General features: G+C 44.9%; 1 protein-coding gene across 4 annotated transcripts in view; it reads left to right on the forward strand.

The window, feature by feature from the left end:
• The window catches only part of AMBRA1 (autophagy and beclin 1 regulator 1), a 148,082-nt gene extending 132,738 nt beyond the window's left edge, over positions 1–15,344 (forward strand). For all 4 annotated transcript variants that reach the window (XM_030451889.1, XM_030451888.1, XM_030451891.1 and 1 more), the window contains 3 exons: positions 4,008–4,100; positions 5,686–5,867; positions 13,760–15,344. In XM_030451889.1, the coding sequence (XP_030307749.1) occupies positions 4,008–4,100; positions 5,686–5,867; positions 13,760–14,250 (766 nt within the window). In that variant the 3' untranslated portion in view covers positions 14,251–15,344. The remainder of the gene's footprint in view (positions 1–4,007; positions 4,101–5,685; positions 5,868–13,759) is intronic.
• Positions 15,345–15,568: the final 224 nt, after the last annotated feature.

Raw genomic sequence — 15,568 nt, forward strand, 5'->3', positions numbered from 1 at the left:
GGGGAAGGCTGTGGATGGAGTCTACCTGGACTTCAGCAAGGCCTTTGACACCGTCTCCCACAGCATTCTCCTGAAGAAGCTGTCAGCCCACAGCTTGGACAGGAGCACCCTGTGCTGGGTTAGGAACTGGCTGGAGGGCCGGGCCCAGAGAGTGGTGCTGAACGGGGCTGCATCAAAATGGCGGCCGGTCACTAGTGGTGTCCCCCAGGGATCAGTGTTGGGTCCGGTTCTGTTCAATATCTTCATTGATGATTTAGATGAGGGGATTGAGTCCATCATCAGCAAATTCTCAGGAACAGCGTGGCCAGCAGGTCCAGGGAAGGGATTCTGCCCCTGTGCTCAGCCCTGGTGAGGCCACAGCTTGAGTCCTGTGTCCAGTTCTGGGCCCCTCAGCTCAGGAAGGAGATTGAGGTGCTGGAGCAGGTCCAGAGAAGAGCAAGGAGGCTGTGAAGGGATCCAGCACAAGCCCTGTGAGGTGAGGCTGAGGGAGCTGGGGGTGTTGAGTCTGGAGAAGAGGAGGCTCAGGGGAGACCTCATCACTCCCTACAACTCCCTGAAAGGAGGGTGTAGCCAGGTGGGCGTTGGTCTCTTTTCCCAGATGACTTTCAACAAGACAAGAGGGCACAGTCTCAAATTGTGCCAGGGGAAGTTTAGGTTGGATATTAGAAAGAATTTCTTTACCGAGAGGGTGATCAAGCACTGGAATGGGCTGCCCAGGGAAGTAGTGGATTCTCCGTGTCTGGAGATACTTCAAAAGAGACTGGATGTGGCACTCAGTGCCATGGTCTAGCAACCGCAATGGTGGTTCAAGGGTTGGACTTGATGATCTCTGAGGTCCCTTCCAACCCAGCCAATTCTATGATTATTCTATGATTCTATGATGAGCTGGTGAAGGGAAGGATCTGATCAAAGGTAGCAGTGAAGATGCTTGCTTGTTCTGCAATAGAGTGCCAGCTGTTTATTGTGTGCCACTTCTTTTGGCCCTGCAGAGAGACAAGTTCAGTCCAGACTAGAAAGCCAGGTTAATGTGGTGTTGAGGATGTTGAGCTTTATCCTGGCCATGTCTGGTGACATTGGCTGAAGCCTGTTCATCAATGTTCCCAGAGTCAGCAACAGGAGCAGTGGCACCAGCTGCTGCAAGTCCTCCATCTGGGAGAGAAAAGCAAAATCTCTGGCAGTAAATGAGGAATTAATAGGAATCTGGCTGTGAAACTGAGTTGATAAATGGCAGCGTTCAAAACCCATGTGCAAAGTCATGTATTAAATGGAGTGGCTATTGATTCTACCATCCAGGGAAAGGTGCAGATTCATTGCGTGGAGTTAGAAGAGAATTTCCTGTGTAAGAACCCAAGCACACAGCAGTGAGCCTCTGCAGGACAGGCAGGAGCAGAGACAGTTTTTAACTTGGTGTATTACAGGTCAGCTTGGTACCTTGGTACTTCTGTACAAATGAGTTGAATGAAGTGTGTGTGTGTGTGTGTTTGTGTGCGTGTGTGTGAGTGTGTGCAGGAGCAGAAGTACAATGTTTCGGGTAAGAGAAGAAGCTCAGTACTGCCAACTCACAGGTAAGGAAAGCTTTGTAGTCTTCTGGTTTCTTGTCTTGTGAGCTGGCAAACTGGCAGAGACAAGGAGGGTGCACAGCACCTTGGGAAAGAATATAAGCTGTGTGGGTGGCTGTGGGGACCATTCCTCTGTTTTGGAAAGTATGCAGTGAGGAGGGAGGGGGAGAAGTGCATGGGTCAGTTTAGCTTAGTTGTGTAATAGCTGCAGATTCTAAGCAAAGTAAACTTTTTTATTTGAAATTTTGAGTAGTAGGTCAGAAAGTCTCACTTGCCTAGGGAGTGTGCTACTTTGCTGACAATGTGTGCTTACTTTTCACACAATGAAAGCAGCTGCCAGTAGGATGCTGACTTATAACATTTTCAGAGTTTGTTGACAGATGGTAACCTGTCACTAAAGCCATGCCAGTCCCTCTGGCTGCTCCATCCTCTGCGTAATACTTAGCTTCCACAATGCAGTGCAGGACCAGCTCAGCACCAAAAAAAAAATAAAAGTGATGACTTATTACTTCTTGTAGACTTCATGTATGGTTTTGTTGACCTGATTTTCTCCAGCTTTTGCCCTTAGTCCTGACCTGGGGTGCTGTCACTCACAGCCTAGCCCCAGGCCTCCAGCACACACAGCCCTGCTGGGGCAGCATGTCTGGCTTGCAGCATCCTCTAAGCTGGAGTTCTTGCCTGTTCTGCTGATGCATCTCATTACAGGACAGCTGGGTTTATGTGCACATGAAACACTTGTGCCGAAGCCATAACCAGCTGCTTTCCCTGAATCCTTCCTTCAGATTATGAGACTACCCTTAATTCATGCTCTGAGGTTGCCTACACTGTGATCCAAGTCCAGCTCTTCAGACACAATTCCCTTCTGTCTGCACAGGACCATTTTTTTTTTTTTACTTGCCTTGTGAAGTGACTGCTACCCAGCACTGTTGTTAACTCTGTGTACAGCACCTTTTCAAAATGCTCAGGCCAGCTTAAAGGGAGAATAACACTGTACAGAAAGTCTCTTCCATCATAGTGTGGCCCATAGTGCTTACACAGCAGTAAGTAGGAGATCTCCATCCTGCCTTGGACTGTACAGCTTGTGCCTGTCCTCTGGAGCTTCTGTATGGTGCAGAGTAAGCTGGATATGTTCTTATCCTCTTCCAGTCTTAAGAACTGTCAAGGCTTAGAAATAGTGGGAGACGCACTTAAAATATTAGGGTTATGGTGATTTAGTTTCTGTGATTATCCAGCCCTGGTTTTGAGTATCTTTTGGAGAAATGCACTGTGAAAGGTTGCCAGAACAATGGCTGTTCTGTTAAACTTTGTAGCATTAGCAGTAAAATTCTCAAGTTTTGGACTTTTAAGTCTTGACACACATATGTGTTGTATGTGTGTACATAAGTGTGTGCATACAAGATGCAGTACAAACTCCTCTAGAAACTTATTCAAATATCTTCTATATCTGACTGTGCTCCATGGTGACTGTCAGTGAGAGCTCTGTATAGAGGTTTATTCATAGGCAGAATGAGAACCATTTGCAAGGGAATTGAATGTCAAATAAGCATTTTACTTAGCATTACCTGGTGCAGGAGATGCTGGCAGGGACTATAGAAAGAACTGGCCTTCCCTTTCAAATTCTTTGTTTAGTCATTTGGAGTTAGGGTAACTTGATTCTGTACACACAGCTGTATGTCTTCATTTCCTGAAAATCCCTCTGCTTCTGTTGCTGTGCCTCAGTCCTAATATTGAATCATGAAATGAATGGAATATTCCAGACCAGTTTGGGTAACACAACACTCCATGTTTGCAAGACTGTTGATGGTGATGAGCCCTTTTAACAGAAGTTAAAAGGACCCTCAGTTTAGGAAGGAGATTGAGGTCCTGGAGCAGGTCCAGAGAAGAGCAAGGAGGCTGTGAAGGGATCCAGCACAAGTCCTGTGAGGAAGGGCTGAGGGAGCTGGGGCTGTTCAGGCTGGAGAAGAGGAGGCTCAGGGGAGACCTCATCACTCTCTACAACTCCCTGAAAGGAGGTTGGAGCCAGGGGGGGGTTGGGCTCTTTTCCCAGGCAACTCTCAGCAAGACAAGAGGGCAGGGTCTCAAGCTGTGCCAGGGGAGGTTTAGATTGGATATTAGAAAGAATTTCTTTCTGGAGAGGGTGATCAGCCATTGGAATGGGCTGCCCAGGGAAGTAGTGGATTCTCTGTCCCTGGAGATATTTCAAAAGAGCCTGGGTGTGGCACTGAGTGCCATGGGCTGGGAACCCCGGGGGGAGTGGATCAAGGGTTGGACTTGATGATCTCTGAGGTCCCTTCCAACACAGATGATTCTATGATTCTATGATTCCAAATGGGAACTGAGCTAGATCTGCAGTTTCTGATGGGCACTTCGTTTTGCAGGGATGTGATGTGTGCTGGCTGCAGTAGTGTCCAATCATGCTAATATTTTTTTCCTTTTTGATGTTTCCAGGGCCCTAAACTCTGGAGTTGAGTACCACTGGGACCAGATGAACGAGAATGTCTTCACTGTGCATTCCAGCAGCAGGAGCACTGAACGCCCTGGGTGAGTCTCCTCAGTGTGCTTTAGAGACCTGACCTTTTCTGCTGCTTTTGTTACATCTGACAGCACATTTCCTTCTTTGTTCCTTTAGCACTGGCTGCTTTAAATATTCAGTTTCTCCCACCCTTTAACACTGCTTAGCTGGGTCTCCTGGCCTGCTTCTAGCAAGTGTCATTCAGTGTCCAAAAGTGCTGCCAGTGATAGTGATGTGTATCTGTCATCTGTGACCTCAGTGACATCTGTGAGAAAGCTGCAGGAGGAACATGTGGGGCTTGATCAAAAACACTGTGCAAAGTAAATGGCCTTTGGAGTATAACTGAAGAATGGGGAGTTTAACAGAGATAAGTGCAAATCCATTGAGCAGTCCTGGTGACTGGTTTTCATTCCTTTACTTTTCTGATCATGGGACAGTGATTGCTCAGCAATAAACTCTAAAATTAAAGCTAAATCCCTTGATGTCCCTATTGGCTGCATCATCCAGTCTGTCCAGTGATACACACACTAGTTATTCTAAACACAGGGATGATGCTGCAGTCCTTTGCTTCTTGCTCCAGTGACAAGTACTTCTCTGTAAGTCCTCTCTTCTCAGCGAGAGGGTGACAGTCTTGTTTCTGAATTGTGAGCTCTAGGATCCCAAGGAAATTATGCACAGGGCAATGTCTGTGCTGTTCTATAGACTTGGTCTGATTGAGGGTGAATAATAGGCAGTAGAGATTCTTTACTCTGCCATGTGAGTAGATGCAGCCACTACTTGTGTTTTGTGGCAGCACATACCAGCCTTGCAGGACATGAGGAGCAGCTTGAAGGCAGAAATACTGCTCAGCAATGAAGTGCCTGAAAGAGATAGCAAGAAAAGTGTGGCAAGTTGCAAAACCACGTGAAAAAAAAGCTTGTGAATGAGCTGTGTCATTCCTAGCATCTATTTACCATTCCCAGCCAAAGGTCAGTTTTGCAAGGAACATCCAACATTGTCAAGATTCAGTTCTTGTAGCACCATACACTTCAAGTGTTTGATTCTGAGAAGCTAATGAGCCTTAAGGTGGTTCCTGTTGTTTTCTTTTGAGAACAGAGAATTTCTCTTGTCTGACTGGAATGGTCAGAAATGCCTGTTGGAGTGCATTCATGTGGCATGCTGACAAACTAGATGTTCTGGAGGAGAAAAGGGATACAAGCTGAGTTAAAAGCTCCCTGCTGACATGCAGAGGGGTGTTGTGGGTGTTTCTTGTCCTGTGCTCCATGTTGTGTTGCATACTTAACCCAGTGAGCCCTGAACCAGTTGTTCTGCAGCCTTGTTGATGCTTCAGGGATATCTGTCTATGCCTGTCAGACACACTGCTGCTGTGGAAGGGTGAGTGGACTATAAGAACAATACTGTTGACTTAGAACTCAAAAGCACAGCCAGCTGACTCTAGAGAGGGGTGTCTTGTGTGTGTAAATAAGTGCAGGTCACAGTCTCCTCCAGCCCCACAGTGGCTACAAGTGCCTGGTTGGAGTGGAGGCAACAAGAGACTCAGGTGGATGCTTCAATCTTGCTGGGGCATTTTCACTTCCAATGCTCCTGGTCTTACTTGTTTTTCTCTCTTTTCAGAACCAGCAGAGCCACATGGAGAACAGACAGGGACATGGGCCTGATGAATGCCATAGGCCTGCAACCCCGAAACCCCCCCACCTCTGTGACCTCCCAGGGTACCCAGACCTTGGCACCTCAGCTCCAGAATGCCGAGACTCAGACAGAGAGGGAAGTACAGGAGCAGGAGTCCACCTCTGCAGGTACTGGGGAAAGTAGGAGTGCAAGCAGTGATTTATCTGGCAGCTTACCTGGTGAATGAGGACTTTGCACACAGGTTCCACAACTTACTGATGCATTGGGAGACTCCTGTTATCTCTTCAGCAAAGATTTCTCCAGCCTAATTTTCCTTTAGCCATGCAAAGATGATCAGGAGAGTGAATTTCTGCCCATGGGAGTAGAAAAGTTGACTTTTTCACATGCTTTTGGAAGGCAAAATGTACTCCTCTCCTGATCCTAGTGTCTGTAGAATCACCTGTACTGGCATCAGTCTTCACAAAACCTCCTGAACTCTAACCATCATTAAGTCTGCAAACTTAAGAACTATTCTTTCTGACTCTGTGTTCGGGTTTAGCTTGGTCCTTCAACTTCTGCATCTAAAACCTGTGCAGGCTTCACAATAATGTGAAATACTGTAAAATACTTCTCACAAAGCAGATACTCTGGTTAGTCTGATTGAGGAAGCCTGTGGTGTCTAAGCTTAGCTACTAAAAAATGTCTGTAGTGCCTTCCAGTCCAGGGAAAGTTAGCAACATTTGAAGAACTTAAAACAGCTGATGTGCAATTCCTATATGACAGTAAAGTCAGTGACCTTTGATGATTCTGTGTAGGCTTCTTGTCTCTATAGTGTAGCATTGTGCTTAAATCCAACTCTGAGGGATTGACTAGGAAGGAGGTGGGCAGTGTATGCATAGGAATGACAGAGAAATCCAAGGGAGACAGGTTTGAAATCTTTGGCTCGTGATGAACCTGCTTGGCTTTTGGAGACAGCCCAAACACAAACATGCCTGTTGGTGCCTGTATGCTTTTTTGTGCTCTGTCACTCTGAAAGATGCTTTTTTAACTCTTCCATAGTTTCTGCTGTGCAGCATCAAGCACATGTGATAAGGTTTTGTGTTTCTCTGGTCAAAGTTAAGTGTCAAATTGCAGACCTATGGGGTTTCCCATCTGCTAATCTCAGTGGAGCTGATATAACCTCCCTGGAAAGTTTGTACATTTGAGAATGTGTGAATCCTGCTGGAACACAGGATGTCTAGTCAATTCCTGAACTTGTGGGAACTGATTCTTCCACTGACTATGTTATGCAGAGTGAGAACAGGGTACAGTATGGGACCTTCTTGCAACAAGGCCATGGAAGGAGGTCTTTGTCTGCTCTGTTAAACCAGTGGAGTTCTCCAGTCTTGCTTCTCTCTTCTGCTGTTCTGAAATCAGTGTTGGATTTCATTATCTCATTCTTTCTAATTAACCTTTCAGTTTTCAGATCTACATCCTAGTTTTTCCAGACCATGAATGAGATGGGGAAGGGTTGTTTTTTACCAGTGTCTTGGGCAGGGTTTGTCTACAAAAAAAAGCAAGACATAGTATTTGGAAGAGGAGTGCAGATAATAAGCCTAGAACAGGACTTCTCTTTTCTCCCTTTTTTGCTTGGAAGAGATTAGCAAGTTCACATCTGGTGTGATTTCTGGCTCAGCTGCTGATTTACTCCATGTGCTATTCCAAGTGGCCTCACCTGCAAAAATGGCTGTCACACTCCTGTCTCTTATATAAGGATCCTTAGAACAAAGGAATTATTCCAGTTCAGACACATGTGCTGAAGATGAGCCAAGCCATCTTACCTGTGGTAGATCAGTTCCTATGTCAGTTGCATCCTCAGTAGAAATTATTGAGCAAAGGCTCAAGAGCACCTCAAAACAGTGATCTGTCAAGACATTGACTCTCAGGAGAATGTGGGATTGAAAAACCAACTGTAATCTATAACAGAGGAATAGTACAAGGACCTATCAGGAAGCAGAAAGACAGATTTTCAGTTGTTGATACAAACACTTCAACCTGTTAACCTGGGACTTGTAAGGCATCAGTGGTCTGGTTCATCTAAGAGTCTTTGTGCTACACATTACACTTGAGCCCCTATCACACTTAACTGTGTAAGATTCCTGTTTTTCCAGTATCATAACCTCCTGTGATAAGCATCCAGTGTGTTCAGGAAGCCTAGATCAGATGCTGTAGTGTGTTTCTGGTGGTTAATTTGCCCACTATCTACAGTAACTCTGTGCCTGTTTAAAGGATAATACTGTTGCCTAATAGCAGGATCTAGATGTCAGGGACATGAAGGAAAAAAAAAAAAAAGTTGAAATGTGCTATTATTAATTTGATATGTGACCTAGGGCAAATTATTAATCATCTACCAAATGGGAATAAATCTTCCCATAGTACAGTACACCAGGGGCTGTGAAGATTAATTAGTGTTTTGTATGGGGCTTTGAAGATGTAAATCACTGTGTAAAAGCTTAGCAGTATTGTCAGCAGCAGAATGGATAGATCAGATGTCATTCTGAGTAATGTAAAGGGAAATGTTTTAGTTATCACCTTGTCATGGCAAGGGGTGGGGGGAACAACAAAAAAAAATAAAATTCTGTCCTGTCAGCCCCACTTGTGGGCAATTCTGGCTCAGGGCTTACTGTATTAAAAAAAAAAAAGCAGAATTGCATCAGAAATCTAATTAGGTTCTGTGTGGATATAAATAGTTTCCTTTTCTCATGCAAAGCTCTGCGGGGACTTTGCTGTTTTGATTATCTTTCTACCTCCTTTGGAGGAATGAGTATATGATAACTTTATTAGAAAATAATCCCTCTTATGTCTGTATCTTTTTGGTTTGTGGCAGTTGATGGCTGCTTTCTGAACTCCGCTCCCAAGCCACACATAAACCAAAGGAAGCTAGAGTTGAGAGAAAACTAGGAGAGCTACCAAGAAATGCCTAAAACAGTGTTTCAGCTGTCTCCTACTTTACTGTAAGGTGACAGACATTGTAGAAATAGTGATGTAGATGTAGCTTTGTGGAACTTTTAATTAGAAACAATCTGTTGAGAGTTACACTGTGCTTTCCTTTGCAAATGGGCAGATATGATGGGGACAGATGTATTTAACTGGCAAATTGAATCTCACTTATAAAACAACAAAAATCCCTGATGAAATTATAATTCCAAGTCCAGACTGGGTCAGGCTGTGGATGCCACTTGTTCAGCTTTTCTGGATCTGTGGAGCAGGGTGCAAGAGGCAGTAACTGTTAGGGATTTCAACTGTGAAAAAGGTTCTGCAGGCTGAGGAAAAAGGGACCTTGGCCAGAGCAGCCAAACACTTGTTTCACTGTGCACCCATGCTGTCCCCTTGCTGTTGAGAGTGTATCAACTGGTAATCCAGTGGTTAAAAAAGAAAAAAATAACCCACATTCAGAAGAAACTTGATGGAAATAAAGGGCTTTACCATCTCAGTTCCTATCAGTTGCATTGTCACTGAGGTTCAGATGGCTGGCTCAGTGCTTATTGTACAAGTAGGTGTGTGTTACGAACCACTGGAATTTTAGCCAGCAGAAGCCTTGTCAATGGATTGCTGTTGTCTTTGTGGGATCAAAACTGACTGCTGTGATGCCATATACAGCTCTTAACCTATTTTGTTAAAGTGTTTCTAACCAGTCAGTACAAATTTCCATCATGTCCAGCTGCTTTTAGTGGTTGCAGCAGATACTTTTGAGGGGGAAAGGGTTGTAAAATGAAGGCTTGGGTGTGTAGGAGCTTTTGGATCAGTCTGTTCAAGCTGTTAATAGTGAAAATAGAGCACATGCAAGTGAAACATCCCTGGTACAGGCATAGCAGTCAGGCATGCCTAAGGAGCACTTATAAGCAGAGTCATTGTACCTGTATGTGATGCAACTTCTTTAATCTGAGACATTAGGAGTGTGTGCTGGGGGTAATGTGTCCCCAGCTGAGCCCTGTGAATGCTAAAAGAAACATGTTGTATTTATGATAGCTGAACACTTTCTTGCAATGCTCTTCTCAGATGTGATGTGGCTTTTCTGTGCTTTGTGTGGAAATGGCAGCCAGGACACCAGGGATCAGCTTCCAGATCTGCCTCTCCTTCTCCAAGTAGAAACATGGGGTAGATCCCTTAGCCTTTCATCTGCCCATCCATCTGTAAAATGTGTGACATATGTCCTGTAGAACTGTACATTTTGGCTTAATTTTAACTACCTCAAACTAGACCCAGGTTCTAGAGGCATGTACTACCCAAGCCTTTACCATATGAACTACTCCAAGTACTCCTCTTTTAGGATTAAAATATAGGGATTGCTTTTAAACTCTTGTTGCGAAAATAAGTTTTGCTCATACAAATCACCAAAGTGAGATACTGCTAAGAAATTTATTAGAATTTAAAGCAACTGTGTCTTTTCTGTGTTCTGTGGAGTTGTTTGGATTAGGTAGCTTAGAAAGGAAGTGTGAACATGCTTCTGGTTGGGGAGAAAAGTAACTGGTAGTATTTCCTCGGCCACTTGGGGACATGTGATTATTCATAGCTGGTTATGCTCCCTTATGCTCTCCCTTTCCTATTCGTATGCAAGGAGTGAATTAATTTTAAAATGCTGATTTTTTTAATCTTTGAGCATGTGAATTAGTAGGTCAGCTCACACCTCAGAGCTATTATTCCAGTGCTTACTTATAGTTCTGATTTTGAAGCTTTGTTTGCAAGCGTGGCTACTGACTACTGCTGGTTTTAGAAAGAGGATATCTGAGAATAGGAAAAAATTAAGACCATAGTCAGTTTATCACAAACCACAGAGAAGCCTGATCTAATTCTTGCTTCTTTGGGTTTTGTTCTTTATCAGATGTGTGCCATGAATGCCCAGAGTTTAACAGAGCTAAACAAGTTTTACTCCTTTTAAGTAGTTCAGAGACCACTTATTTAAGAGTGGAAATGCTCCTGCCTTATGAAGGTTTGCTCCATTGAAGGTTTGCCAGATGTTTTACCTTTGTAGTCTTCCATATCAAACTCTTGCCTTCTTGAAATAACATGGCAGAGGACTTCTAAAGGCAGATGCATTAGGCTAGAGAGTCTTTTGCACCCTGGTCTTTGGGCTGATAACTCTTGAGAGTAATGTTTTGTGTCTTTGTTTGGAATATAAAGGGGTTTGTACCCCTGGAAATGTCACTTGGGTTAGATTAGAAAAGGTTTGTTGAAATGCAGCATGGTGGACACACCACTAATACTTGTATTTGTGGAAGGGAACCATGGGCAACCATCCTGTCAAGAACAGAACTTGTGTCCCTGTTCATAAAAAGATGGGGACTGTTTCTGAAGATTGCTTCCTGCTTTGTGATGGATTCTGATACAGGCACAGCCCAGATGGAGGACAAATTGCCAGGTGTTCCACTTACACTGGTACTTAACACACAGCAGCTCAGTTTTGTAGATGCTCTCTGCAGTGCTCTGTGAGGCTTTTCTATTTTTTGGCCCTAGACAGTAGACTAGGAGCTCAAGATAAAGTTGAAACTTCTAGCAGTCCAAGGTGTGGGGTTTATGGCATTGTTCTTGTGTGTCTGTGTGCACATTCTGAACCACCACCAAATGGAAGTTGGGTTATTTCACTTGCACTGAGTACTAATGTAGTCTGCACTGGCAGCCTGGTGAAAGAACATGTGTGGGAGTCACCAGGCAGTGGAAATGGGCTCTATGTGAATCTCTGCTGTAGCTCAGCTGAAGGCAAATTGCACAGGAAACTTTGCTCTGAACCAGACAGTCAAAGTCATTGTTAAAACCTGAAGGGAGAAAGGGGAGGACAGCCCACAAAGCAGCAGCTCTTTTTGGCTGCTTGGATAGTGATTCTTGCTTCTGGCCCTTTGGATGGGCTGTTTTTCTGGAATTTCCAACAGTGTCTCTGCACTTGTCATCTGAAGAATCGTGACTTGCTGATCTCTGCTGTGGCATCAGCCCTTGTCTGTTTTCTGAGCAAGCAGCTGCCTCTACTGGAAATACAGCCATGACACCCAGTATTTAAGGGACAGGGAAGAGCAGGTTTTTTTTGTGGTGTATCCTGCCTGCATGGCCTCTTCTGGTGAAGCATCTGTTCATCCTGCTGAGGAGCATTGGCTGGGGATCCCTGCTGATTCACTGTACCAATGTTCTGTACTGGGTTAAGTTTATGTTAAGTGATCTTTCAAGAGCACAGTACCTGCTGCTTCAGGACTTGTGGAGAGAAGGCTGCCTGGCATGTCTCTAAGCCAGGTTGCACATCTTGGCTTTCTGGCCTGGCCAGATGGTTAGTAATGAAGTGGTTATGAGTGTGTCCTCAGAAGGAAGTGATGACTGAATCCAAACCCATGCTTCTTAAACCTTCAATTTTGTTCTGCTCATGATTAATGCTGCAGAATCCCCTCACATGCATGTTTTTCACACTGAAGTTCCTGGTCTAAGAGCCTCTGTTCTCAGTCTTCATGCTGGCAGTCAGGTTTCTAGTTCATGCATCAGCTACATCCTGAATAGGATTTCTCTGCTAGAGTTGTGGGTGCAGCTCAGCCTAGGGGGTATTCTTGCTACCTCCTCTAGGCTCTGCTCCAGATTTCCATGTGCATTCTCTGTGATCTCACTGATGCTCTAAGAAGCTATGTAATTGCTGTATGCATAGTGAATATAGCAGGCTTTCTACATTTCTAGCAAAAAGGCACTTGCTCTACTTTTTATAAATGAATTTTCCCTCATGTTCATAGTATTTCTGCAACAGGGCAGTTTGTCAGCAGGCTTGCTTGAAGATGAAATTAGTTGCACCATGAGGCAGAGGAAGCTGATGGTGTTTGGTCCAAGTACCACTGAGTCCATGAGGAAAAGGAATAAGTTGTCACTGACTGCACAGCATGATAACAGCTTTAATGAGCTTGCCTTTAAAAAAAAAATAACCTCAACATGTTAGATAACCTCATCATGTAGACTGTGCTGAATACTCTAGCTCTCATGTTGGATGCATGATTTCCACCCCACAGCCTCAAGCAGTTTTGTTTTCCTAGTCAGTGTGGCTTTGGGGTTTTTTTAAATTGTTTTAACTCCTGCCTACATCAGCCTTGTTGACATTTTTGTTCATTTCTTTGGTGCCAGGCTTTCTCCTCTAATCAATACTGTGATAGCTTCATGGAGCTGGAAGTAAGATTTATCTCTTTAATAAGAATCATCAGGATACCACTGTGGAATGATTCTAGCAGTTCATGACTACAAATTGTTTTCCTCAAATGGTCGGGGCAGGGTTTGTAGCAAAAGAGAGGATGCTGGCAAACAGAACTGGGCTGGGCTTCCCTGCCATGGGGATTTAATCTCCTACATGGACTGTTTTCCTGTGAGATTTTATTATTCAGAAGTAATCTTCAGTAACCAAGGCTATGCTTCCCTGAGAGCTCAGTGACTGTGAAGGTAAGAGGTGATATCTGAAGAGATGTTTTTTGCATTCCTCAAAAGATACCAGTCATAGGGAGCAGAAACCTACACACCTGATCTTTCCTTGATCATAGTGATGTGGAGGCACAGGCCATGTTCTGTAGCTTCTGCCTGATCTTAGCCTATGTCCTCCCTGATACTGAGGAGATTGCTGTCATGTCATCTCCCTTGGGCAGTTTGGAACAGGTGAAGTAGGAAAAGCCACAGGACTTCTAACCATGGTGAAATGTTTGGTTCAGTGCAGTGCAAACAGGTTTTCGTTCCTTGCCCTGTGGGACTGGCTGGACTGTCTCTGAAGCTTTGGGAAAATACACTTCTGATTCCTTGTTTTTTCCGCACCTTTCTGGCTAGATAGGAGCTGCTTCTACAAGGCTTGGACATGTGAGTCTGTGAAGGATACCTATGGGAAGTGGTGAAGGTTTTCTTCACAGAGTTCAGTGCCTTTGGCAATTTACTAGAAGTTAGAGAAAAAAAATAGTGAGAAGAAAAAAAAAAAAAAAGGAACAAAACCCATTTTCTGTCCTGGCACATTTTTTTGTCCTGCCATCGTGTGATGCATCTACTCTGCACGCTTTGTGTTGTAGTTCTCCTTGTGCACCAAAGTTGCTTCTGCTTTCTCTTGCAGCTGAAGGTCCAGAGTATGGGGCCAGTGGGGAGGATGCCCTGAGCAGGATCCAAAGGCTGATTGCAGAAGGTGGCATGACTGCTGTGGTCCAGAGGGAGCAGAGCACCACCATGGCATCCATGGGTGGCTTTGGCAACAACATCATCGTGAGCCACCGGATCCACCGCAGCTCTCAGACTGGTGCAGAGCCCACTGGAGCTGAGGGCACAGCAGCACAGCAGTCCAGCTCACAGCAGCTGGCAGCTGAGCTGGAAGGAAGGATCCTTTCAGAGTCTATGCAGCTGTCAGAGCATGGCCTGAGCCCCCGGACAGCCCCTCCCAGGAGTGAAGGACAAAGTGGTGGTGATCTGGACCTGCAAGAGCAGGCCCAGTCCTCCATGGACACTGAAGGACCAATTGAATACAGTGACCTAACTAATAATAACCATCTTCCTGACAGTACCAACTTCTATAGTAACGACAGCACGAGCAGGGAGTCACGGAACAGGTAGAGATTGAATTGTGTGTTGGTGCTACCCTTGTACTGCTCAGCAGAGACCTGTACCTCACAACTGGCCAGGAGCTGGAAGAGTAGGGACTGACAGGATGCTGGTGGTTCAGTGGGCTTCTCTATCCTGGGTGATTGGGACAGGGTAAGGACTGCAAGGGAAGCCATGGGGAAGAAAACATACTTACCTTCCAACATTCCCACTGCTGAAGAGTTAAAAGAAATATGAACCATACTGGCTGCACATCATGCAGATTTTGATGCCCCATGGGATTGCCTGAGCTCAGTCCTAACCCCACAATTTGGTCAGTGTCATCCTTCATAGGCTTTACTTTCCTCTTTCCAGCCCTTTTATGCTCAGGGTCTGATAAAAGTAGAGTGAAGAAAGGGAAGGGGACCTGCAGCATCCTTCTGAAGACAGTCAGTCCTACTGGGCAGACATGGGTGTGATGCACCAGCTCTGTTGCTAGAGTGGAGGAGTCTTCCAGGCCATAGTCCCACTCCATGGCACAGCACTGTCTTTCCCCTCTCAAGAGTGTGGTATTCTGAGACCCATCCTGTCTGCACTGTGGTCTTTTATGGGAAGAACTGGGTTTTGCCAAAACCTGCATGGTTCAGGATCTGCTTGCACGGGGGGGTCTTTTGTTTTCAGAGAGTTAGTTTAATACAGAACTGCTGTATAGATGTGTGCAGGGCTGGGGGCTGCTGCTCTCTAGTTAGAATGCAGTTCATGCAAGAATGTTCTAAGCTGTGCCAATATTAACATGAATGAGCCATCCCAGTGGTTTTCTGGTGCCAGGACTGAACTGCACCTCCTTGGCAGGGGTCAAGAAATGTCTTTCAGCTCCAGGCCAGGGTGTGAGGTATGGGTCTGTGATGTAAGGTGTTGCATGTGATATCTTGACCTTGTACATGTAGTTTCTAGTGGAGAAATCAAGGCTCTGATATTTCGTTTTTAGTCTCAAATGTGATTTTCCTTTTCATTTGTAACTCTCCATCCCTAGCAGGTTTGTGGAGGAAAGACAGGGAGAACATGAGTGCTAACGAGGGAAACACCAAAGATCAATGTCATTAAAATATGACAAACCCTTGCTTGAACTACTGTGTTTATTTGTGCAATGGTTATTTTTGTGTTTAGCCCTGACACAGCTACATCTAGTCAGAAGCTCAAGGTATCTTACAAATGTCAAACAATGACCACCCCCTCCCCAGGAGCCAAGCAGGCTCAGCTTTTGTTTTGGAAGAAGCTGGAAACTGGGAAACAGTCTCTCATGCAAATCATGTTTTGACCAGGCTGGACATGAGCAAGCATTTCTGTGTTT

Source organism: Calypte anna, chromosome 5A, assembly GCF_003957555.1.
Source record: "Calypte anna isolate BGI_N300 chromosome 5A, bCalAnn1_v1.p, whole genome shotgun sequence".
Taxonomy (NCBI): Eukaryota; Metazoa; Chordata; class Aves; order Apodiformes; family Trochilidae; genus Calypte; species Calypte anna.